This window comes from Lissotriton helveticus, chromosome 1_1 (assembly GCF_964261635.1).
Source record: "Lissotriton helveticus chromosome 1_1, aLisHel1.1, whole genome shotgun sequence".
NCBI classification, from domain to species: domain Eukaryota; kingdom Metazoa; phylum Chordata; class Amphibia; order Caudata; family Salamandridae; genus Lissotriton; species Lissotriton helveticus.
The window spans coordinates 35,102,667-35,124,780 of record NC_136057.1 but is presented as its reverse complement, the minus strand read 5'-3'; the positions used below and the strand labels follow the sequence as shown (position 1 = coordinate 35,124,780).

The following is a 22,114-nucleotide window of genomic DNA, read 5'->3' as shown; positions in this document are numbered from 1 at the left end:
TGAACTGAACCCCAAATCAAGCTCTTGGAGAGCTGCCTTTGTGACTATGATTTGATGGACTAGTTCCCTCCCTGTTTCTACTTCAGTTGTGGTTCTTGCCATGGATAATGCGTGTTGGTGTGACATCCATCCACAGATTCAGTCGATTCAGCCCTGCGTAGAGCCGGAGCGAACACTGGATTCAGGATCAAGTTTGCATCTCAGCCAATGAGTATTATGTATATTATTGGAATCTAACTGCAGAGGTCAGGCTCACTCAATACTAAAATCTGTTGCTTTCAGAGTATTTCCTTTAAATGAAGACATCAGTGGTATACATTCATGAAGAGTATTGTTGTAATTAATTATATCATTCTATACCTTAATGCCTTGGTTGTTCCCTGACCCCCTTGTCCTCCATGACATTGGTGTAGTCCAGTTATAGAACCTTCGTGTTGGACATCCTCTTCCTGTCCGTTGATGTACCCGAGGAGCGTCAATCAATCAATCATGGTTTGTGGAGCGCTTTACTCACCCATGAGTGTCTCAAGGCGCTGGAGGGGGTGTGAGCAGCTCCGTTGGGGTCGTTCGAAGAGCATCCTCAGAGCTGTTGGTTCTTGGTGTTGAGTAGGAATAAAGTCCATGAATAACCCGCTCTTTGAGTGTGCGTGAGCATGACAGGTCCATTGTTATTTTTAGTGACGATGCTCTCAACAACAGTGGTAGCTATATTGCATCGTCAACCAACGTGACTTCTCCACAGTGGTACTGTGGAAACCTAAAAATGAATGAAGAGGCTCCGCAGTAAGATTCATAGGGGCAGATATACAAACCCCTTGAGCCACTTTTGCATCACTTTTCCCATGTTAAAAATGACGCAAGGGTGACGCAAGTGCCTTGTAAATAAGCCCCATAGTGAAACTTTATCTTCGATAGCTGTGAGGAGCTAAGTACCAAATCCGGACTTGCTCCAAATAATAAAGTTAACGTGGGCTGTATAGGTGAATATACATATTGCACAAAGGTACACAGCCAATGAGAGGCAGTTGCTCGGTGAAAGAACTGGGGTTTTCCACTCATTTTTCCAATTATTATTCAGAATAAAACCTGTGGCTATGCATGGGCATTGATTTGTGACGTCAGCCAAAGAAGCGTAGCAGCGGTTTGTCACGCACCAACAGGCCTGTGTATGTTCTGCGGGCTCACTTATTGAGTGTCACAAAATGGAACCTGAATCAAAATGGATTCCACAAACCTCATTCGCTCAGAGAGCGACTGCAGTAAGCACACATGTAAACACAGACGAGTTCTCTCCAAATATGACGCGTCTGATGTTGCTCTGTCCGTAGTCGTGTGCCTTTTTAATTGCATCTCTGCCCTATCCACTACAGGACTATCATTGATTCCATACCGGCTTCGTCTGTAGGTTTCCATGTACAGACCCTTCTATTCACAGACCCCTCTTCAGGACTTACTCTTATGCTGCAGTTTCTGAAATATTGACCTCAGGTTCTTACTTCTTCAAACAGTAGCTGTACTTTTAAGGAAGAGCATTAAACCTACATCCGGTCGCGACAGTACATTCATCCATCAGTCTGGCCACTCGTGAGCCCTGAGAATGGGCCCGGGTGAGGCACACAGCGTCCCTCACCATGCCACCAGATCATCTGCTTTGGTTTTGCATCTAAGCTGTGCACTTTTTGGGGTGGCTGACCAATCATATGTGAAGCCCCTTTACTTCTTCACCACTAGTTGTACTATAATCAATTTAAAAATAAGTGTCCACTTGTCCTGCTTCCTGGTCCAAAATGGCCCTGCAATCTTTGTGGGTACTGTTTGTGCTTGATGAGGGATAGGGGAAAGTACAGCCCTGCGCTGTGAGGGGGTCACTACTTGTCAGTTTCACAACAGTTTTCCACCTTATACTGCTCCGCCGTCCTCTGGATTAGTACAGCAGATGAGCAGCAGAGGCGCAGCCTAGGGGTGTCTGGGTGCCTCCTGTGGCGCAGCCTAAGGGTGTCTGGGTGCCTCCTGTGGCGCAGCCTAAGGGTGTCTGGGTGCTCCTGTGCCCGCTGAGGAGCAGCCTAGTGGTGTCTGGTGGCTCCTGTGCCTGCTGAGCAGCAGCCTAGGGGTGTCTGGTGGCTCCTATGCCTGCTGAGGCGCAGCCTAGGGGTGTCTGTGAGGCTCCTGTGCCTGCTGAGGAGCAACCTAGGGGTGTCTGGGTGGCTCCTGTGCCTGCTGAGGAGCAGCCTAGGGGTGTCTGGGTGGCTCCTGTGCCTGCTGAGGAGCAACCTAGGGGTGTCTGGATGGCTCCTATGCCTGCTGAGGAGCAGCCTAGGGGTGTCTGGATGGCTCCTATGCCTGCTGAGGAGCAGCCTAGGGGTGTCTGGGTGGCTCCTGCGCCTGCTGAGGAGCAGCCTACGGGTGTCTGGGTGGCTCCTGTGCCTGCTGAGGTGCAGCCTAGGGGTGTCTGGGTGGCTCCTGTGCCTGCAGAGGAGCAGCCTAGTGGTGTCTGGATGGCTCCTATGCCTGCTGAGGCGCAGCCTAGGGGTGTCTGTGAGGCTCCTGTGCCTGCTGAGGAGCAACCTAGGGGTGTCTGGATGGCTCCTATGCCTGCTGAGGTGCAGCCTAGGGGTGTCTGGTGGCTCCTGTGCCTGCTGAGGAGCAACCTAGGGGTGTCTGGATGGCTCCTATGCCTGCTGAGGAGCAGCCTAAGGGTGTCTGGGTGCCTCCTGTGGCGCAGCCTAAGGGTGTCTGGGTGCTCCTGTGCCCGCTGAGGAGCAGCCTAGTGGTGTCTGGATGGCTCCTATGCCTGCTGAGGTGCAGCCTAGGGGTGTCTGGGTGGCTCCTGTGCCTGCAGAGGAGCAGCCTAGGGGTGTCTGGTGGCTCCTGTGCCTGCTGAGGAGCAGCCTAGGGGTGTCTGGTGGCTCCTGTGCCTGCTGAGGAGCAGCCTAGGGGTGTCTGGTGGCTCCTGTGCCTGCAGAGGAGCAGCCTAGGGGTGTCTGGTGGCTCCTGCTCCTGCTGAGGAGCAGCCTAGGGGTGTCTGGTGGCTCCTGTGCCTGCTGAGGAGCAGCCTAGGGGTGTCTGGGTGGCTCCTGTGCCTGCTGAGGAGCAGCCTAGGGGTGTCTGGGTGGCTCCTGTGCTGAGGAGCAGCGTAGGGGTGTCTGGGTGGCTCCTGTGCCTGCTGAGGAGCAGCCTAGGGGTGTCTGGGTGGCTCCTGTGCCTGCAGAGGAGCAGCCTAGGGGTGTCTGGTGGCTCCTGCGCCTGCCGAGGAGCAGCCTAGGGGTGTCTGGTGGCTCTTGTGCCTGCTGAGGAGCAGCCTAGGGGTGTCTGGGTGGCTCCTGTGCCTGCTGAGGCGCAGCCTAGGGGTGTCTGGTGGCTCCTGCTCCTGCTGAGGAGCAGCCTAGGGGTGTCTGGGTGGCTCCTGTGCCTGCTGAGGCGCAGCCTAGGGGTGTCTGGGTGGCTCCTGTGCCTGCCGAGGAGCAGCCTAGGGGTGTCTGGGTGGGTCCTGTGCCTGCTGAGGAGCAGCCTAGGGGTGTCTGGGTGGCTCCTGTGCCTGCTGAGGAGCAGCCTAGGGGTGCCTGGGTGGCTCCTGTGCCTGCTGAGGAGCAGCCTAGGGGTGTCTGGGTGGCTTGTGTGCCTGCTGAGGAGCAGCCTAGGGGTGTCTGGGTGGCTCCTGTGCCTGCTGAAGTGCAGCCTAGGGGTGCCTGGGTGGCTCCTGTGCCTGTTGAGGAGCAGCCTAGGGGTGTCTGGGTGGCTCCTGTGCCTGCCGAGGAGCAGCCTAGGGGTGTCTGGGTGGGTCCTGTGCCTGCTGAGGAGCAGCCTAGGGGTGTCTAGGTGGTCCTGTGCCTGCTGAGGAGCAGCCTAGGGGTGTCTGGGTGGCTCCTGTGCAGAGGCGCAGCCTAGGGGTGTCTGGGTGGCTCCTGTGCCTGCTGAGGAGCAGCCTAGGGGTGTCTGGGTGGCTCCTGTGCAGAGGCGCAGCCTAGGGGTGTCTGGGTGGCTCCTGTGCCTAATGAGGCACAGCCTAGGGGTGCCTGGGTGGCTCCGGTGCCGGCTGAGGAGCAGCTTAGGGGTGTCTGGGTGGCTCCTGTGCCTAATGAGGCGCATTCTAGGGGTGTCTGGGTGACTCCTGTGCCTGCTGAGGCGCAGTCTAGGGGTGTCTGGGTGGCCTCTGTGCCTGCTGAGGAGCAGCCTAGGGGTGTCTGGGTGGCCTCTGTGCCTGCTGAGGAGCAGCCTAGGGGTGTCTGGGGGGCCCCTGCCGAGGAGCAGCCTAGGGGTGTCTGGGTGGGTCCTGTGCCTGCTGAGGAGCAGCCTATGGGTGTCTGGGTGGCTCCTGTCCCTGCTGAGGCGCAGCCTAGGGGTATCTGGGTGGCTCCTGTGCCTGCTGAGGCGCCGCCTAGGGATGTCTGGGTGGCTCCTGTGCCTGCTGAGGAGCAGCCTAGGGATGTCTGGATGGCTCCTGTGTCTGCTGAGGAGCAGCCTAGGGGTGTCTGGGTGGCTCCTGTGCCTGCTGAGGTGCAGCCTAGGGGTGTCTGGGTGACTCCTGTGCCTGCTGTGGAGCAGCCTGGGGTGTCTGGGTGGCTCCTGTGCCTGCTGAGGCGCAGCCTAGGGGTGTCTGGGTGGCTCCTGTGCAGAGGCGCAGCCTAGGGGTGTCTGGGTGGCTCCTGTGCCTGCTGAGGAGCAGCCTAGGGGTGTCTGGGTGGCTCCTGTGCAGAGGCGCAGCCTAGGGGTGTCTGGGTGGCTCCTGTGCCTAATGAGGCACAGCCTAGGGGTGCCTGGGTGGCTCCGGTGCCGGCTGAGGAGCAGCTTAGGGGTGTCTGGGTGGCTCCTGTGCCTAATGAGGCGCATTCTAGGGGTGTCTGGGTGACTCCTATGCCTGCTGAGGCGCAGTCTAGGGGTGTCTGGGTGACTCCTGTGCCTGCTGTGGAGCAGCCTGGGGTGTCTGGGTGGCTCCTGTGCCTGCTGAGGCGCAGCCTAGGGGTCTCTGGCTGGCTCCTGTGCCTGCTGAGGAGCAGCCTGGGGTGTCTGGGTGGCTCCTGTGCCTGCTGAGGAGCAGCCTAGGGGTGTCTGGGTGGCTCCTGTGCCTGCTGTGGAGCAACCTAGGGTTGTCTGGGTGGCTCCTGTGCCTGCTGAGGCGCAGCCTAGGGGTGTCTGGCTGGCTCCTGTGCCTGCAGTGGAGCAGCCTATGGGTGTCTGGGTGGCTCCTGTGCCTGCTGAGGCGCAGCCTAGGGGTGTCTGGGTGGCACCTGTGCCTTCTAAGGAGCAGCCTAGGGGTGTCTGGGTGGCACCTGTGCCTGCTGAGGCGCAGCCTAGGGGTGTCTGGGTGGCCTCTGTGCCTGCTGAGGCCCAGCCTAGGGGTGTCTGGGTGGCTCCTGCGCCTGCCGAGGAGCAGCCTAAAGGTGTCTGGGTGGCTCCTGTGCCTGCTGAGGTGCAGCCTAGGGGTGTCTGGGTGGCTCCTGTGCCTGCTGAGGTGCAGCCTAGGGGTGTCTGGGTGGCTACTGTGCCTGCAGTGGAGCAGCCTAGGGGTGTCTGGGTGGCTCCTGTGCCTGCTAAGGAGCAGCCTAGGTGTGTCTGGGTGGCTCCTGTGCCTGCTGTGGAGCAGCCTAGGGGTGTCTGGGTGGCTCCTGTGCCTGCTGAGGAGCAGCCTTGGGGTGTCTGGGTGGCTCCTCTGCCTGCTGAGGCGCAGGATAGGGGTGTCTGGGTGGCTACTGTGCCTGCAGTGGAGCAGCCTAAGGGTGTCTGGGTGGCTCCTGTGCTGATGAGCAGCCTAGGGGCGTCTGGGTGGCTCCTGTGCTTGCTGTAGAGCAGCCTAGGGGTGTCTGGGTGGCTCCTCTGCCTGCTGAGGAGCAGCTTAGGGGTGTCTTGGTGGCTCCTGTGCCTGCTGAGGAGCAGCCTAGTGGTGTCTGGGTGGCTCCTGTGCTTGCTGTAGAGCAGCCTAGGGGTGTCTGGGTGGCTCCTCTGCCTGCTGAGGAGCAGCTTAGGGGTGTCTTGGTGGCTCCTGTGCCTGCTGAGGAGCAGCCTAGGGGTGTCTGGGTGGCTCCTGTGCCTGCTGAGGAGCAGCCTAGGGGTGTCTGGGTGGCTCCTGTGCCTGCTGAGGAGCAGCCTAGGGGTGTCTGGGTGGTTCCTGTGCCTGCTGAGACGCAGCCTAGGGGTGTCTGGGTGGTTCCTGTGCCTGCTGAGGTGCATCCTAGGGGTGCCTGGGTGGCTTGTGTGCCTGCTGAGGAGCAGTTTAGGGGTGTCTGGGTGGCTCCTGTGCCTGCTGAGGAGCAGCCTAGGGGTGTCTGGGTGGTTCCTGTGCCTGCTGAGGTGCATCCTAGGGGTGCCTGGGTGGCTTGTGTGCCTGCTGAGGAGCAGCCTTGGGGTGTCTGGGTGGCTCCTGTGCCTGCTGTGGAGCAGCCTATGGGTGTCTTGGTGGCTCCTGTGCCTGCTGTGGAGCAGCCTAGGGGTGTCTGGGTGGCTCCTGTGCCTGCTGAGGAGCAGCCTTGGGGTGTCTTGGTTGCTACTGTGCCTGCTGTGGAGCAGCCTAGGTGTGTCCGGGTCGCTCCTCTGCCTGCTAAGGAGCAGCCTTGGGGTGTCTGGGTGGCTCCTGTGCCTGCTAAGGAGCAGCCTAGGTGTGTCTGGGTGGCTCCTGTGCCTGCTGAGGTGCAGCGTAGAGGTGTCTGGGTGGCTCCTGTGCCTGCTGAGGCGCATCCTAGGGGTGTCTGGGTGGCTCCTGTGCCTGCTGAGGAGCAGCCTATGGGTGTCTGGGTGGCTCCTGTGCCTGCTGAGGAGCAGCCTAGGGGTGTCTGGGTGGCCCCTGCTGAGGAGCAGCCTAGGGGTGTCTGGGTGGCTCCTGTGCCTGCTGAGGAGCAGCCTATGGGTGTCTGGGTGGCTCCTGTGCCTGCTGAGGAGCAGCCTAGGGGTGTCTGGGTGGCCCCTGCTGAGGAGCAGCCTATGGGTGTCTGGGTGGCTCCTGTGCCTGCTGAGGAGCAGCCTATGGGTGTCTGGGTGGCTCCTGTGCCTGCTGAGGAGCAGCCTAGGGGTGTCTGGGTGGCGCCTGCTGAGGAGCAGCCTAGGGGTGTCTGGGTGGCTCCTGTGGCTGCTGAGGAGCAGCCTAGGGGTGTCTGGGTGGCTCCTGTGCCTGCTGAAGAGCAGCCTAGGGGTGTCTGGGTGGCTCCTGTGCCTGCTGAGGTGCAGCGTAGAGGTGTCTGGGTGGCTCCTGTGCCTGCTGAGGCGCATCCTAGGGGTGTCTGGGCGGCCCCTGCGCCTGCTGAGGAGCAGCCTAGGGGTGTCTGTGTGGCTCCTGTGCCTGCTGAGGAGCAGCCTATGGGTGTCTGGGTGGCTCCTGTGCCTGCTGAGGAGCAGCCTAGGGGTGTCTGTGTGGCTCCTGTGCCTGCTGAGGTGCAGCCTAGGGGTGTCTGGGTGGCTCCTCTGCCTGCTGAGGAGCAGCTTAGGGGTGTCTGGGTGGCTCCTGTGCCTGCTGAGGCGCAGCCTAGGGGTGTCTGGGTGGTTCCTGTGCCTGCTGAGGTGCATCCTAGGGGTGCCTGGGTGGCTTGTGTGCCTGCTGAGGAGCAGTTTAGGGGTGTCTGGGTGGCTCCTGTGCCTGATGTGGTGCATCCTGGGGTGTCTGGGTGGCTCCTGTGCCTGCTGTGGAGCAGCCTAGGGGTGTCTGGGTGGCTCCTGTGCCTGCTGTGGAGCAGCCTAGGGGTGTTTGGGTGGCTCCTGTGCCTGCTGAGGCGCAGCCTAGGTGTGTCTGGGTGGCTCCTGTGCCTGCTGTGGAGCAGCCTAGGGGTGTCTGGGTCGCTCCTGTGCATGCTGGGGAGCAGCCTTGGGGTGTCTTGGTTGCTACTGTGCCTGCTGTGGAGCAGCCTAGGTGTGTCCGGGTCGCTCCTCTGCCTGCTAAGGAGCAGCCTTGGGGTGTCTGGGTGGCTCCTGTGCCTGCTAAGGAGCAGCCTAGGTGTGTCTGGGTGGCTCCTGTGCCTGCTGAGGCGCATCCTAGGGGGGTCTGGGTGGCTCCTGTGCCTGCTGAGGAGCAGCCTAGGGGTGTCTGGGTGGCTCCTCTGCCTGCTGTGGAGCAGCCTAGGGGTGTCTGGGTGGCTCTTGTGCCTGCTGAGGAGGAGCCTAGGGGTGTCAGGGTGGCTCCTGTGCCTGCTGTGGAGCAGCCTAGGGGTGTCTGGGTGGCTCCTGTGCCTAATGAGGCGCATTCTAGTGGTGTCTGGGTAGCTCCTGTGCCTGCTGAGGAGCAGCCTAGGGGTGTCTGGGTGGCTCCTGTGCCTGCTGAGGAGCAGCCTAGGGGTGTCTGGGTGGCTCCTGTGCCTGCTGAAGAGCAGCCTAGGGGTGTCTGGGTGGCTACTGTGCCTGCAGTGGAGCAGCCTAGGGGTGTCTGGGTGGCTCCTGTGCCTGCTGAGGAGCAGCCTAGGTGTGTCTGGGTGGCTCCTGTGCCTGCTGAGGAGCAGCCTAGGGGTGTCTGGATGGCTCCTATGCCTGCTGAGGAGCAGCCTAGGGGTGTCTGTGTGGCTCCTGTGCCTGCTGAGGAGCAGCCTAGGGGTGTCTGTGTGGCTCCTGTGCCTGCTGAGGTGCAGCCTAGGGGTGTCTGGGTGGCTCCTGTGCCTGTTGAGGAGCAGCCTAGGGGTGTCTGGGTGGCTATTGTGCCTGCTGAGGAGTAGCCTAGGGGTGTCTGGTGGCTCCTGTGCCTGCTGAGGAGCAGCCTACGGGTGTCTGGGTGGCTCCTGTGCCTGCTGAGGAGCAGCCTAGGGGTGTCTGTGTGGCTCCTGTGCCTGCTGAGGAGCAGCCTAGGGGTGTCTGTGTGGCTCCTGTGCCTGCTGAGGTGCAGCCTAGGGGTGTCTGGGTGGCTCCTGTGCCTGTTGAGGAGCAGCCTAGGGGTGTCTGGGTGGCTATTGTGCCTGCTGAGGAGTAGCCTAGGGGTGTCTGGTGGCTCCTGTGCCTGCTGAGGAGCAGCCTACGGGTGTCTGGGTGGCTCCTGTGCCTGCTGAGGTGCAGCCTAGGGGTGTCTGGGTGGCTCCTGTGCCTGCTGAGGAGCAGCCTAGGGGTGTCTGTGTGGCTCCTGTGCCTGCTAAGGAGCAGCCTATGGGTGTCTGGGTGGCTCCTGTGCCTGCTGAGGTGCAGCCTAGGGGTGTCGGGTGGCTCCTGTGCCTGCTGAGGAGCAGCCTAGGGGTGTCTGGGTGGCTCCTGTGCCTGCTGAGGAGCAGCCTAGGGGTGTCTGGGTGGCTTGTGTGCCTGTTGAGGAGCAGCCTAGGGGGTCTGGGTGGCTCGTGTGCCTGCTGAGGAGCAGCCTAGGGGTGTCAGGGTGGCTCCTGTGCCTGCTGAGGTGCAGCCTAGGGGTGTCTGGGTGGCTCCTGTGCCTGCTGAGGAGCAGCCTAGGGGTGTCTGTGTGGCTCCTGTGCCTGCTGAGGTGCAGCCTAGGGGTGTCTGGGTGGCTCCTGTGCCTGTTGAGGAGCAGCCTAGGGGTGTCTGGGTGGCTCCTGTGCCTGCTGAGGAGCAGCCTAGGGGTGTCTGTGTGGCTCCTGTGCCTGCTGAGGAGCAGCCTAGGGGTGTCTGGGTGGCTCCTGTGCCTGCTGAGGAGCAGCCTAGGGGTGTCTGGGTGGCTATTGTGCCTGCTGAGGAGTAGCCTAGGGGTGTCTGGGTGGCTCCTGTGCCTGCTGAGGTGCAGCCTAGGGGTGTCTGTGTGGCTCCTGTGCCTGCTGAGGAGCAGCCTATGGGTGTCTGGGTGGCTCCTGTGCCTGTTGAGGAGCAGCCTAGGGGTGTCTGGGTGGCTATTGTGCCTGCTGAGGAGTAGCCTAGGGGTGTCTGGGTGGCTCCTGTGCCTGCTGAGGTGCAGCCTAGGGGTGTCTGGGTGGCTCCTGTGCCTGCTGAGGAGCAGCCTAGGGGTGTCTGGGTGGCTCCTGTGCCTGCTGAGGAGCAGCCTAGGGATGTCTGGGTGGCTCCTGTGCCTGCTGAGGAGCAGCCTTGGGGTGTCTGGGTGGTTCCTGTGCCTGCTGAGACGCAGCCTAGGGGTGTCTGGTGGCTCCTGTGCCTGCTGAGGAGCAGCCTAGGGGTGTCTGGGTGGCCCCTGCGCTTGCTGAGGAGCAGCCTAGGGGTGTCTGTGTGGCTCCTGTGCCTGCTGAGGAGCAGCCTAGGGGTGTCTGGGTGGCTATTGTGCCTGCTGAGGAGTAGCCTAGGGGTGTCTGGGTGGCTCCTGTGCCTGCTGAGGTGCAGCCTAGGGGTGTCTGTGTGGCTCCTGTGCCTGCTGAGGAGCAGCCTATGGGTGTCTGGGTGGCTCCTGTGCCTGTTGAGGAGCAGCCTAGGGGTGTCTGGGTGGCTATTGTGCCTGCTGAGGAGTAGCCTAGGGGTGTCTGGGTGGCTCCTGTGCCTGCTGAGGTGCAGCCTAGGGGTGTCTGGGTGGCTCCTGTGCCTGCTGAGGAGCAGCCTAGGGGTGTCTGGGTGGCTCCTGTGCCTGCTGAGGAGCAGCCTAGGGATGTCTGGGTGGCTCCTGTGCCTGTTGAGGAGCAGCCTAGGGGTGTCTGGGTGGTTCCTGTGCCTGCTGAGACGCAGCCTAGGGGTGTCTGGTGGCTCCTGTGCCTGCAGAGGAGCAGCCTAGGGGTGTCTGGTGGCTCCTGCTCCTGCCGAGGAGCAGCCTGGGGTGTCTGGGTGGCTCCTGTGCCTGCTGAGGAGCAGCCCAGGGGTGTCTGGGTGGCTCCTGTGCCTGCTGAGGAGCTTCCTAGGGGTGTCTGGGTGGCTCCTGTGCCTGCTGAGGAGCAGCCTAAGGGTGTCTGGGTGACCCCTGCGCCTGCTGAGGAGCAGCCTACGGGTGTCTGGGTGGCTCCTGTGCCTGCTGAGGAGCAGCCTAGGGGTGTCTGTGTGGCTCCTGTGCCTTCTAAGGAGCAGCTTAGGGGTGTCTGGGTGGATTGTGTGCCTGCTAGAGCAGCCTAGGAGTGTCTAGGTGGCTCCTGTGCCTGCTGAGGTGCAGCCTAGGGGTGTCTGGGTGGCTCCTGTGCCTGTTGAGGAGCAGCCTAGGGGTGTCTGGGTGGCTCCTGTGCCTGCTGAGGAGCAGCCTAGGGGTGTCTGTGTGGCTCCTGTGCCTGCTGAGGAGCAGCCTAGGGGTGTCTGGGTGGCTCCTGTGCCTGCTGAGGAGCAGCCTAGGGGTGTCTGGGTGGCTATTGTGCCTGCTGAGGAGTAGCCTAGGGGTGTCTGGGTGGCTCCTGTGCCTGCTGAGGTGCAGCCTAGGGGTGTCTGTGTGGCTCCTGTGCCTGCTGAGGAGCAGCCTATGGGTGTCTGGGTGGCTCCTGTGCCTGCTGAGGAGCAGCCTAGGGGTGTCTGGGTGGCTCCTGTGCCTGCTGAAGAGCAGCCTAGGGGTGTCTGGGTGGCTACTGTGCCTGCAGTGGAGCAGCCTAGGGGTGTCTGGGTGGCTCCTGTGCCTGCTGAGGAGCAGCCTAGGTGTGTCTGGGTGGCTCCTGTGCCTGCTGAGGAGCAGCCTAGGGGTGTCTGGATGGCTCCTATGCCTGCTGAGGAGCAGCCTAGGGGTGTCTGTGTGGCTCCTGTGCCTGCTGAGGAGCAGCCTAGGGGTGTCTGTGTGGCTCCTGTGCCTGCTGAGGTGCAGCCTAGGGGTGTCTGGGTGGCTCCTGTGCCTGTTGAGGAGCAGCCTAGGGGTGTCTGGGTGGCTATTGTGCCTGCTGAGGAGTAGCCTAGGGGTGTCTGGTGGCTCCTGTGCCTGCTGAGGAGCAGCCTACGGGTGTCTGGGTGGCTCCTGTGCCTGCTGAGGAGCAGCCTAGGGGTGTCTGTGTGGCTCCTGTGCCTGCTGAGGAGCAGCCTAGGGGTGTCTGTGTGGCTCCTGTGCCTGCTGAGGTGCAGCCTTGGGGTGTCTGGGTGGCTCCTGTGCCTGTTGAGGAGCAGCCTAGGGGTGTCTGGGTGGCTATTGTGCCTGCTGAGGAGTAGCCTAGGGGTGTCTGGTGGCTCCTGTGCCTGCTGAGGAGCAGCCTACGGGTGTCTGGGTGGCTCCTGTGCCTGCTGAGGTGCAGCCTAGGGGTGTCTGGGTGGCTCCTGTGCCTGCTGAGGAGCAGCCTAGGGGTGTCTGTGTGGCTCCTGTGCCTGCTAAGGAGCAGCCTATGGGTGTCTGGGTGGCTCCTGTGCCTGCTGAGGTGCAGCCTAGGGGTGTCGGGTGGCTCCTGTGCCTGCTGAGGAGCAGCCTAGGGGTGTCTGGGTGGCTCCTGTGCCTGCTGAGGAGCAGCCTAGGGGTGTCTGGGTGGCTTGTGTGCCTGTTGAGGAGCAGCCTAGGGGGTCTGGGTGGCTCGTGTGCCTGCTGAGGAGCAGCCTAGGGGTGTCAGGGTGGCTCCTGTGCCTGCTGAGGTGCAGCCTAGGGGTGTCTGGGTGGCTCCTGTGCCTGCTGAGGAGCAGCCTAGGGGTGTCTGTGTGGCTCCTGTGCCTGCTGAGGTGCAGCCTAGGGGTGTCTGGGTGGCTCCTGTGCCTGTTGAGGAGCAGCCTAGGGGTGTCTGGGTGGCTCCTGTGCCTGCTGAGGAGCAGCCTAGGGGTGTCTGTGTGGCTCCTGTGCCTGCTGAGGAGCAGCCTAGGGGTGTCTGGGTGGCTCCTGTGCCTGCTGAGGAGCAGCCTAGGGGTGTCTGGGTGGCTATTGTGCCTGCTGAGGAGTAGCCTAGGGGTGTCTGGGTGGCTCCTGTGCCTGCTGAGGTGCAGCCTAGGGGTGTCTGTGTGGCTCCTGTGCCTGCTGAGGAGCAGCCTATGGGTGTCTGGGTGGCTCCTGTGCCTGTTGAGGAGCAGCCTAGGGGTGTCTGGGTGGCTATTGTGCCTGCTGAGGAGTAGCCTAGGGGTGTCTGGGTGGCTCCTGTGCCTGCTGAGGTGCAGCCTAGGGGTGTCTGGGTGGCTCCTGTGCCTGCTGAGGAGCAGCCTAGGGGTGTCTGGGTGGCTCCTGTGCCTGCTGAGGAGCAGCCTAGGGATGTCTGGGTGGCTCCTGTGCCTGCTGAGGAGCAGCCTTGGGGTGTCTGGGTGGTTCCTGTGCCTGCTGAGACGCAGCCTAGGGGTGTCTGGTGGCTCCTGTGCCTGCTGAGGAGCAGCCTAGGGGTGTCTGGGTGGCCCCTGCGCTTGCTGAGGAGCAGCCTAGGGGTGTCTGTGTGGCTCCTGTGCCTGCTGAGGAGCAGCCTAGGGGTGTCTGGGTGGCTATTGTGCCTGCTGAGGAGTAGCCTAGGGGTGTCTGGGTGGCTCCTGTGCCTGCTGAGGTGCAGCCTAGGGGTGTCTGTGTGGCTCCTGTGCCTGCTGAGGAGCAGCCTATGGGTGTCTGGGTGGCTCCTGTGCCTGTTGAGGAGCAGCCTAGGGGTGTCTGGGTGGCTATTGTGCCTGCTGAGGAGTAGCCTAGGGGTGTCTGGGTGGCTCCTGTGCCTGCTGAGGTGCAGCCTAGGGGTGTCTGGGTGGCTCCTGTGCCTGCTGAGGAGCAGCCTAGGGGTGTCTGGGTGGCTCCTGTGCCTGCTGAGGAGCAGCCTAGGGATGTCTGGGTGGCTCCTGTGCCTGTTGAGGAGCAGCCTAGGGGTGTCTGGGTGGTTCCTGTGCCTGCTGAGACGCAGCCTAGGGGTGTCTGGTGGCTCCTGTGCCTGCAGAGGAGCAGCCTAGGGGTGTCTGGTGGCTCCTGCTCCTGCCGAGGAGCAGCCTGGGGTGTCTGGGTGGCTCCTGTGCCTGCTGAGGAGCAGCCCAGGGGTGTCTGGGTGGCTCCTGTGCCTGCTGAGGAGCTTCCTAGGGGTGTCTGGGTGGCTCCTGTGCCTGCTGAGGAGCAGCCTAAGGGTGTCTGGGTGACCCCTGCGCCTGCTGAGGAGCAGCCTACGGGTGTCTGGGTGGCTCCTGTGCCTGCTGAGGAGCAGCCTAGGGGTGTCTGTGTGGCTCCTGTGCCTTCTAAGGAGCAGCTTAGGGGTGTCTGGGTGGATTGTGTGCCTGCTAGAGCAGCCTAGGAGTGTCTAGGTGGCTCCTGTGCCTGCTGAGGTGCAGCCTAGGGGTGTCTGGGTGGCTCCTGTGCCTGTTGAGGAGCAGCCTAGGGGTGTCTGGGTGGCTCCTGTGCCTGCTGAGGAGCAGCCTAGGGGTGTCTGTGTGGCTCCTGTGCCTGCTGAGGAGCAGCCTAGGGGTGTCTGGGTGGCTCCTGTGCCTGCTGAGGAGCAGCCTAGGGGTGTCTGGGTGGCTATTGTGCCTGCTGAGGAGTAGCCTAGGGGTGTCTGGGTGGCTCCTGTGCCTGCTGAGGTGCAGCCTAGGGGTGTCTGTGTGGCTCCTGTGCCTGCTGAGGAGCAGCCTATGGGTGTCTGGTTGGCTCCTGTGCCTGTTGAGGAGCAGCCTAGGGGTGTCTGGGTGGCTATTGTGCCTGCTGAGGAGTAGCCTAGGGGTGTCTGGGTGGCTCCTGTGCCTGCTGAGGTGCAGCCTAGGGGTGTCTGGGTGGCTCCTGTGCCTGCTGAGGAGCAGCCTAGGGGTGTCTGGGTGGCTCCTGTGCCTGCTGAGGAGCAGCCTAGGGATGTCTGGGTGGCTCCTGTGCCTGCTGAGGAGCAGCCTTGGGGTGTCTGGGTGGTTCCTGTGCCTGCTGAGACGCAGCCTAGGGGTGTCTGGTGGCTCCTGTGCCTGCTGAGGAGCAGCCTAGGGGTGTCTGGGTGGCCCCTGCGCTTGCTGAGGAGCAGCCTAGGGGTGTCTGTGTGGCTCCTGTGCCTGCTGAGGAGCAGCCTAGGGGTGTCTGGGTGGCTATTGTGCCTGCTGAGGAGTAGCCTAGGGGTGTCTGGGTGGCTCCTGTGCCTGCTGAGGTGCAGCCTAGGGGTGTCTGTGTGGCTCCTGTGCCTGCTGAGGAGCAGCCTATGGGTGTCTGGGTGGCTCCTGTGCCTGTTGAGGAGCAGCCTAGGGGTGTCTGGGTGGCTATTGTGCCTGCTGAGGAGTAGCCTAGGGGTGTCTGGGTGGCTCCTGTGCCTGCTGAGGTGCAGCCTAGGGGTGTCTGGGTGGCTCCTGTGCCTGCTGAGGAGCAGCCTAGGGGTGTCTGGGTGGCTCCTGTGCCTGCTGAGGAGCAGCCTAGGGATGTCTGGGTGGCTCCTGTGCCTGTTGAGGAGCAGCCTAGGGGTGTCTGGGTGGTTCCTGTGCCTGCTGAGACGCAGCCTAGGGGTGTCTGGTGGCTCCTGTGCCTGCAGAGGAGCAGCCTAGGGGTGTCTGGTGGCTCCTGCTCCTGCCGAGGAGCAGCCTTGGGTGTCTGGGTGGCTCCTGTGCCTGCTGAGGAGCAGCCCAGGGGTGTCTGGGTGGCTCCTGTGCCTGCTGAGGAGCTTCCTAGGGGTGTCTGGGTGGCTCCTGTGCCTGCTGAGGAGCAGCCTAAGGGTGTCTGGGTGACCCCTGCGCCTGCTGAGGAGCAGCCTACGGGTGTCTGGGTGGCTCCTGTGCCTGCTGAGGAGCAGCCTAGGGGTGTCTGTGTGGCTCCTGTGCCTTCTAAGGAGCAGCTTAGGGGTGTCTGGGTGGATTGTGTGCCTGCTAGAGCAGCCTAGGAGTGTCTAGGTGGCTCCTGTACCTGCTGAGGCGCAGCCTAGGGGTGTCTGGGTGGCTCCTGTGCCTGCTGAGGAACAGCCTAAGGGTGTCTGGGTGGCTCCTGTGCCTGTTGTAGAGCAGCCCAGGGGTGTCTAGGTGGTCCTGTGCCTGCTGGGGCGCAGCCTAGGGGTGTCTGGGTGGTTCATGTGCCTGCTCAGGAGCAGCCTAGGGGTGTCTGGGTGGCTCCTGTGCCTGTTGTAGAACAGCCTAGGGGTGTCTGTGTGGCTCCTGTGCCTGCTGAGGCGCAGCCTAGGGGTGTCTGGGTGGCTCCTGCGCCTGCTGAGGAGCAGCCTATGGGTGTCTGGGTGGCTCCTGTGCCTTGTGGGGAGCAGCCTAGGGGTGTCTGGGTGACTCCTGTGCCTGCTGAGGCGCAGCCTATAGGTGTCTGGGTGGCTCCTGTTCCTGCTGAGGAGGAGCCTAGGGGTGTCTGGGTGGCTCCTGTGCCTGCTGAGGAGCAGCCTAGGGGTGTCTGGGTGGCTCCTGTGCCTGCTGAGGAGCAGCCTAGGGGTGTCTGGGTGGGTCCTGTGCCTGCTGAGGAGCAGCCTAGGGGTGTCTGGGTGGATCCTGTGCCTGCTCAGGAGCAGCCTAGTGGTGTCTGGGTGGCCCCTGCGCCTGCCGAGGAGCAGCCTAGGGGTGTCTGGGTGGCTCCTGTGCCTGCTGAGGAGCAGCCTAGGGGTGTCTGGGTGGCTCCTGTGCCTGCTCAGGAGCAGCCTAGTGGTGTCTGGGTGGCTCCTGTGCTTGCTGTAGAGCAGCCTAGGGGGGTCTGGGTGGCTCCTGTGCCTGCTGAGGAGCAGCCTATGGGTGTCTGGGTGGCTCCTGTGCCTGCTGAGGAGCAGCCTAGGGGTGTCTGGGTGGCTCCTGCGCCTGCTGAGGAGCAGCCTAGGTGTGTCAGGGTGGCTCCTGTGCCTTGTGGGGAGCAGCCTAGGGGTGTCTGGGTGGGTCCTGTGCCTGTTGAGGAGCAGCCTAGGGGTGTCTGGGTGGCTCCTGTGCCTGTTGTAGAGCAGCCTATAGGTGTCTGGGTGGCTCCTGTGCCTGTTGTAGAGCAGCCTAGGGGTGTCTGGTGGCTCCTGTGCCTGCTGAGAAGCAGCCTAGTGGTGTCTGGGTGGCTCCTGTGCTTGCTGTAGAGCAGCCTAGGGGGGTCTGGGTGGCTCCTGTGCCTGCTGAGGAGCAGCCTATGGGTGTCTGGGTGGCTCCTGTGCCTGCTGAGGAGCAGCCTAGGGGTGTCTGGGTGGCTCCTGCGCCTGCTGAGGAGCAGCCTAGGTGTGTCAGGGTGGCTCCTGTGCCTTGTGGGGAGCAGCCTAGGGGTGTCTCGTGGCTCCTGTGCCTGCTGAGGAGCAGCCTAGGGGTGTCTGGGTGGGTCCTGTGCCTGTTGAGGAGCAGCCTAGGGGTGTCTGGGTGGCTCCTGTGCCTGTTGTAGAGCAGCCTAGGGGTGTCTGTGTGGCTCCTGTGCCTGCCGAGGAGCAGCCATGGGGTGTCTGGGTGGCTCCTGCTGAGGTGCAGCCTAGGGGTGTCTGGGTGGCTCCTGTGCCTGTTGTAGAGCAGCCTAGGGGTGTCTGGTGGCTCCTGTGCCTGCTGAGGAGCAGCCTAGGTGTGTCAGGGTGGCTCCTGTGCCTTGTGGGGAGCAGCCTAGGGGTGTCTCGTGGCTCCTGTGCCTGCTGAGGCGCAGCCAAGGGGTGTCTGGGTGGCTCCTGTGCCTGCTGAGGAGCAGCCTAGGGGTGTCTGGGTGGGTCCTGTGCCTGTTGAGGAGCAGCTTAGGGGTGGCTGGTGTCTCCTGTGCCTGCTGAGGAGCAGCCTATAGGTGTCTGGGTGGCTCCTGTGCCTGTTGTAGAGCAGCCTAGGGGTGTCTGGTGGCTCCTGTGCCTGCTGAGGAGCAGCCTAGGGGTGTCTGGGTGGCTCCTGTGCCGGCTGAGGCGCAGCCTAGGGGTGTCTGAGTGGCTCCTGTGCCTGCTGAGGAGCAGCCTATAGGTGTCTGGGTGGCTCCTGTGCCTGTTGTAGAGCAGCCTAGGGGTGTCTGGTGGCTCCTGTGCCTGTTGTAGAGCAGCCTAGGGGTGTCTGGTGGCTCCTGTGCCTGCTGAGGAGCAGCCTAGGGGTGTCTGGGTGGCTCCTGTGCCGGCTGAGGCGCAGCCTAGGGGTGTCTGGGTGGCTCCTGTGCCTGTTGTAGAGCAGCCTAGGGGTGTCTGGTGGCTCCTGTGCCTGCTGAGGAGCAGCCTAGGTGTGTCAGGGTGGCTCCTGTGCCTTGTGGGGAGCAGCCTAGGGGTGTCTCGTGGCTCCTGTGCCTGCTGAGGCGCAGCCAAGGGGTGTCTGGGTGGCTCCTGTGCCTGCTGAGGAGCAGCCTAGGGGTGTCTGGGTGGGTCCTGTGCCTGTTGAGGAGCAGCTTAGGGGTGGCTGGTGTCTCCTGTGCCTGCTGAGGAGCAGCCTATAGGTGTCTGGGTGGCTCCTGTGCCTGTTGTAGAGCAGCCTAGGGGTGTCTGGTGGCTCCTGTGCCTGCTGAGGAGCAGCCTAGGGGTGTCTGGGTGGCTCCTGTGCCGGCTGAGGCGCAGCCTAGGGGTGTCTGAGTGGCTCCTGTGCCTGCTGAGGAGCAGCCTATAGGTGTCTGGGTGGCTCCTGTGCCTGTTGTAGAGCAGCCTAGGGGTGTCTGGTGGCTCCTGTGCCTGTTGTAGAGCAGCCTAGGGGTGTCTGGTGGCTCCTGTGCCTGCTGAGGAGCAGCCTAGGGGTGTCTGGGTGGCTCCTGTGCCGGCTGAGGCGCAGCCTAGGGGTGTCTGGGTGGGTCCTGTGCCTGCTGAGGAGCAGTCTAGGGGTGTCTGGGTGGCTCATGTGCCTGTTGTAGATCAGCCTAGGGGTGTCTGGGTGGCTCCTGTGCCTGCTGTGGAGCAACCTAGGGTTGTCTGGGTGGCTCCTGTGCCTGCTGAGGCCAGGATAGGGGTGTCTGGGTGGCTCCAGTGCCTGCTTAGGAGCAGCTTCAGTTACATCAACCCCCCTCCCCACTGCACAGGTGAATTGTTGCTGCACCTTCTCCTTCTTTGAGGTTGTATGTTCTTACAACGAACTCTATTGAAACGCATGCCTTTACCACGCATGCGTTACAACAGAATGGTATTTCCACGCTTATCCTTCTCCACTTATTTTTCCGTGGTGACGTCATACGTCGTAAAGAGGAAGCGGAAGTTTCTTTCCGTTTCCTCTTATACGACGCCGATTGCCTGCACATCTCGACTTCAGGTTAGGTTTTTTTTGGGGGGGAAGCCCCCCAAACCCCCTTTTTTAATTGTACTCTTTACCACACATGCCTTTACTACGTACCTCGTAGTAAACGTATGCGTGGTAAAGGCTTTCGTTGTAACCACGCATGCGTTGTAATGCATGCGTGGTTAAGGTTTTCGTGGAAACGGCCGCGTTGTAGTGGCTGTTTCCCTTCTTTGAGCTCTGTTCAGTATAACAAGTCTTGCTCTAAAAGCGTGTTCTTTCCACTTGTGTGTTTTTTCTCACATGTAGTCTGTTTCCCCTTCAGTTTATTGTCACCGGAGCAGTAGCTGTACTCAGTGAGAGACATCCCAGCTGCTTATCGGTAAGTGTCTGTCTTCACTGCTTGCTCTTTCCATCTACCCCAGGATTCCTCCCAAGCCCTCTGGTATTTTTCACTGGCCCCTTTAACCCTTTTTTGACATCAGCTGTGTGAAGCTGGCCTTGTATGTGATGTCCACTAATTAAATTGGGCATCTTGCACCAGTCCAGAAAACCTGTATGGGGATTTAAGAGGTCTCAGACAACCGTAGAAATGTATCCACGTGGTAGCTGTGGAGAGCAGCCTTCAGGCTTAGTCTTAAAGGAGTGTAAAGAAGCTTGTTTCACCAGAATGCAATTTTATAGTATAGATTAAATGAAAAGAGAATCACACAGTAGTCATAAAACTATGTATTTATTATATAACACTACTATCCAGTACGTTACAGTATCTCCTAGGCCGAGCTAGACACAAAGCACACAATACTTAAGCAAATAAATCACAGTAAATAGCACTAATACACAGTGGGCCCCGGGGGGGACCAAACCATATATTAAGAAAGTGGTATAAGAACCACGACTCAATTCAAGACAATGTCGAGAGTATGTAAAATTGCTGGGACCACAAGGAACCACCTAAGGTGAGTAGATAGGGACCATATGGAGAGCTTGTGCAGTGTGAGAACACGACCACATGCTCCGTACAAGTCTATGTGAAAGACTCGGTTGGAATTTTAAAGTTTAAGGATGCTTCCCAGTGGACTTCGAAGAAACCCAGTGGAAAACAGAAGATTGGAGAGCCACCCCAACTGTGGATACCGAAGTACCCAAGTTACCTAACCCAGGGAAACCGAGTGCATAGGTGTGAAGTGGCGGTGGAAACCGCTGTCGAACCCTATGGAGGACTTGGAGAAAGTTCCGCTGCTGGGAGAGGAGAAAGTGTCTGTTGGAACCCAAACGTGGATTCTCGTCGAGGAGTACCTGAAAGCAGAGGGGACAGAGTCTGGGTCACTTGAGAGTGAGCAGGGACTCGGTAGACGAATGCCCACCAATGTCGGGTGCTTCAGGATAGTTGAAGGTGACCTTGACTCTGCAGCTGCAGGGATCAGGCGATGCTGAGGATGACCAGGAGCCGGATAAGAGCTGTCCATTAAAGGATGTCAAGTGCTGTGGGGTCGGTGTCTGGCGGGAGCACCAACAAGCCTTGGCAAAAGCATCCCACACAGGAGGTCAAGGAAGTGTACAGTTGGGACCAGCAAAGTCCGGGAGACTCACCACACACAGGGGAGTCGGGCAGGCTCAAGCAATCGAAAGTACGCAAATGTTTGCAGTGCACAGGGGTTCGGGTAATGCAGCCCCCACGAGGGATTCTGTCCTCAAACTGTGTGAGAGGGATGCTCGGGCCTCGAGGGATGTAGGAACCTTTTGGAGTCTGTAGGAACTCAGGATAAGCAGACCGATCAGCAGTGTTGCTGTGCCTGCAAATGCAGGGGAGTGTCTCCTTCACTTCATGGGAGATTATCTTCAGGTGTCTTGGATGCTCCACAGGTCCTACATGGATCCGGTATGTATGCACAGGCACAGACGATGCAGCAGACTGAGAGGGAGACGAAGTCAGGCCCAAACGAAGTCCAGCAAAGTACAGAGTGCCCAGACGGTTGAAGTGCAGTGGTTTAAGTTCTGAATCTTGTCCATGACGAATCTAAGGTCCTACAGCCAGGTAAGCCCTTGAGTACCCATGGGAGAGGGTTGGAACTATTCCGGGGGAGGGGGGTCTGGACAAAGGGAAGGTTACTCCCATGTCCTTTGTCCAATTTTGCGCCAGAGCGGGAGCCAACAGCTCTCAGGACTGGTTTGAACTGGACTATGCAGATGGACACCAAATGTGCCCCTCATGCAGACTTTCAGGTGCTGGCAAGCGCACCCACCCAGCCCTAATACACTAAATCCTGTCTGGGAGGTGGTCACACCTCCCTGTGACAGGATGCCTATTGTTCTGCCTTCCCCTGCTGGAGCTTGGCTGCTCAGCAGCAGGAGAGCAGAAATGTGTCTCTGGTCGGCAGCAACCATTTTGTGTTGTCCGGGACTAGAAGGCTGGTACCAGGACCACAGAGAGCCCAATGAGGCAGGACTCATACCTCCCACACCAGTTACCCATGAGGGTGTATGATTCCAACAACTTTGACACCAAACACAATAGGGTTTGTTTCAGCCGTTTTAGAGTTGGTCATCACGCGGTCGCATAATGCCCCTCTATAGTAGTATATTGCTCTTTCACTGACAACCTGGGAGAATGGAATCCGTAGGCTGCAGGGGTTTCCTGCTCATACAGGGCCACCCTCTCACTTAGAACCAAGCATCCTGCCTTCAGGATTGTAAAGGAAGGCCTGCTATAGGGGTGACTTATAGGTTTTAAGTGCAGTGACCCTTAGCTATAGGAAACCTACATCGTTAGTAAGTGGTGCATGCACCAACCTACACTGGCTGCAATGACAGGCCTTTAGCTCAATTTTATATGGTCTCTCATAGGTGGCATAATACATGCTGCAGCCCATGGGAGACCCTGGGGTACGTATTTCCTGGGTACATGGGTACCATATACTAGGGACTGACAAGGGTACCCCAGTATCCAATCTGGAGTGTACCTAAGTACATAACATAACAGTTTAGGGAGAAAGCTGATAGACTGGGGTCCTGATTAGCAGGACCCCAGTCAGACTAGTCAAACACAGCATCACATCAAACAAAAAGTGGGGGTAACCATAAGAAGCAGATCCTACTTTCCAACCTCAGCCATTTTATTTCAATATTGTGTCTTTCACTGCTCTCTGGTGTTTTTATGTGCCACTTTTACCCTCTGGTGTGTTTCTGTGCCACTTTTACCCGCTGGTGTGTTTCTGTGCCACCTTTATCCTCTTTTGTGCTTCTGTGCCACTTTTACCCACTGGTGTGTTTCTGTGCCACTTTCACCCTCTGGTGTGTTCCTGTACACCTTTTACCCTCTGGTATGTTTCTGAGCTCCTTTTTTCCTCGTAAGCACTTCTGTGTCCCATTCGCCCCCTCTGGCATATTTCTGTGCCACTTTTGCCCTCTGGTGAGTTTCTGTGGCATTTCATCCTCTGTT

The 22,114-nt window shown here is 60.5% G+C and overlaps 1 protein-coding gene across 2 annotated transcripts in view; it reads left to right on the top strand.

Annotated features, from left to right (window-relative positions):
* Nucleotides 1-22,114, top strand: part of LOC144767124 (transmembrane protein 176B-like) — a 133,918-nt gene that overhangs the window by 50,183 nt on the left and 61,621 nt on the right. Inside the window, exon 4 of one of the 2 annotated variants that reach the window (XM_078650727.1) lies at nucleotides 18,998-19,054. The exons of the other annotated variant lie outside the window; for it this stretch is intronic. Within the exon in view, the coding sequence (XP_078506853.1) occupies nucleotides 18,998-19,054 (57 nt within the window). The remainder of the gene's footprint in view (nucleotides 1-18,997; nucleotides 19,055-22,114) is intronic. 2 annotated transcript variants of the gene reach the window in all.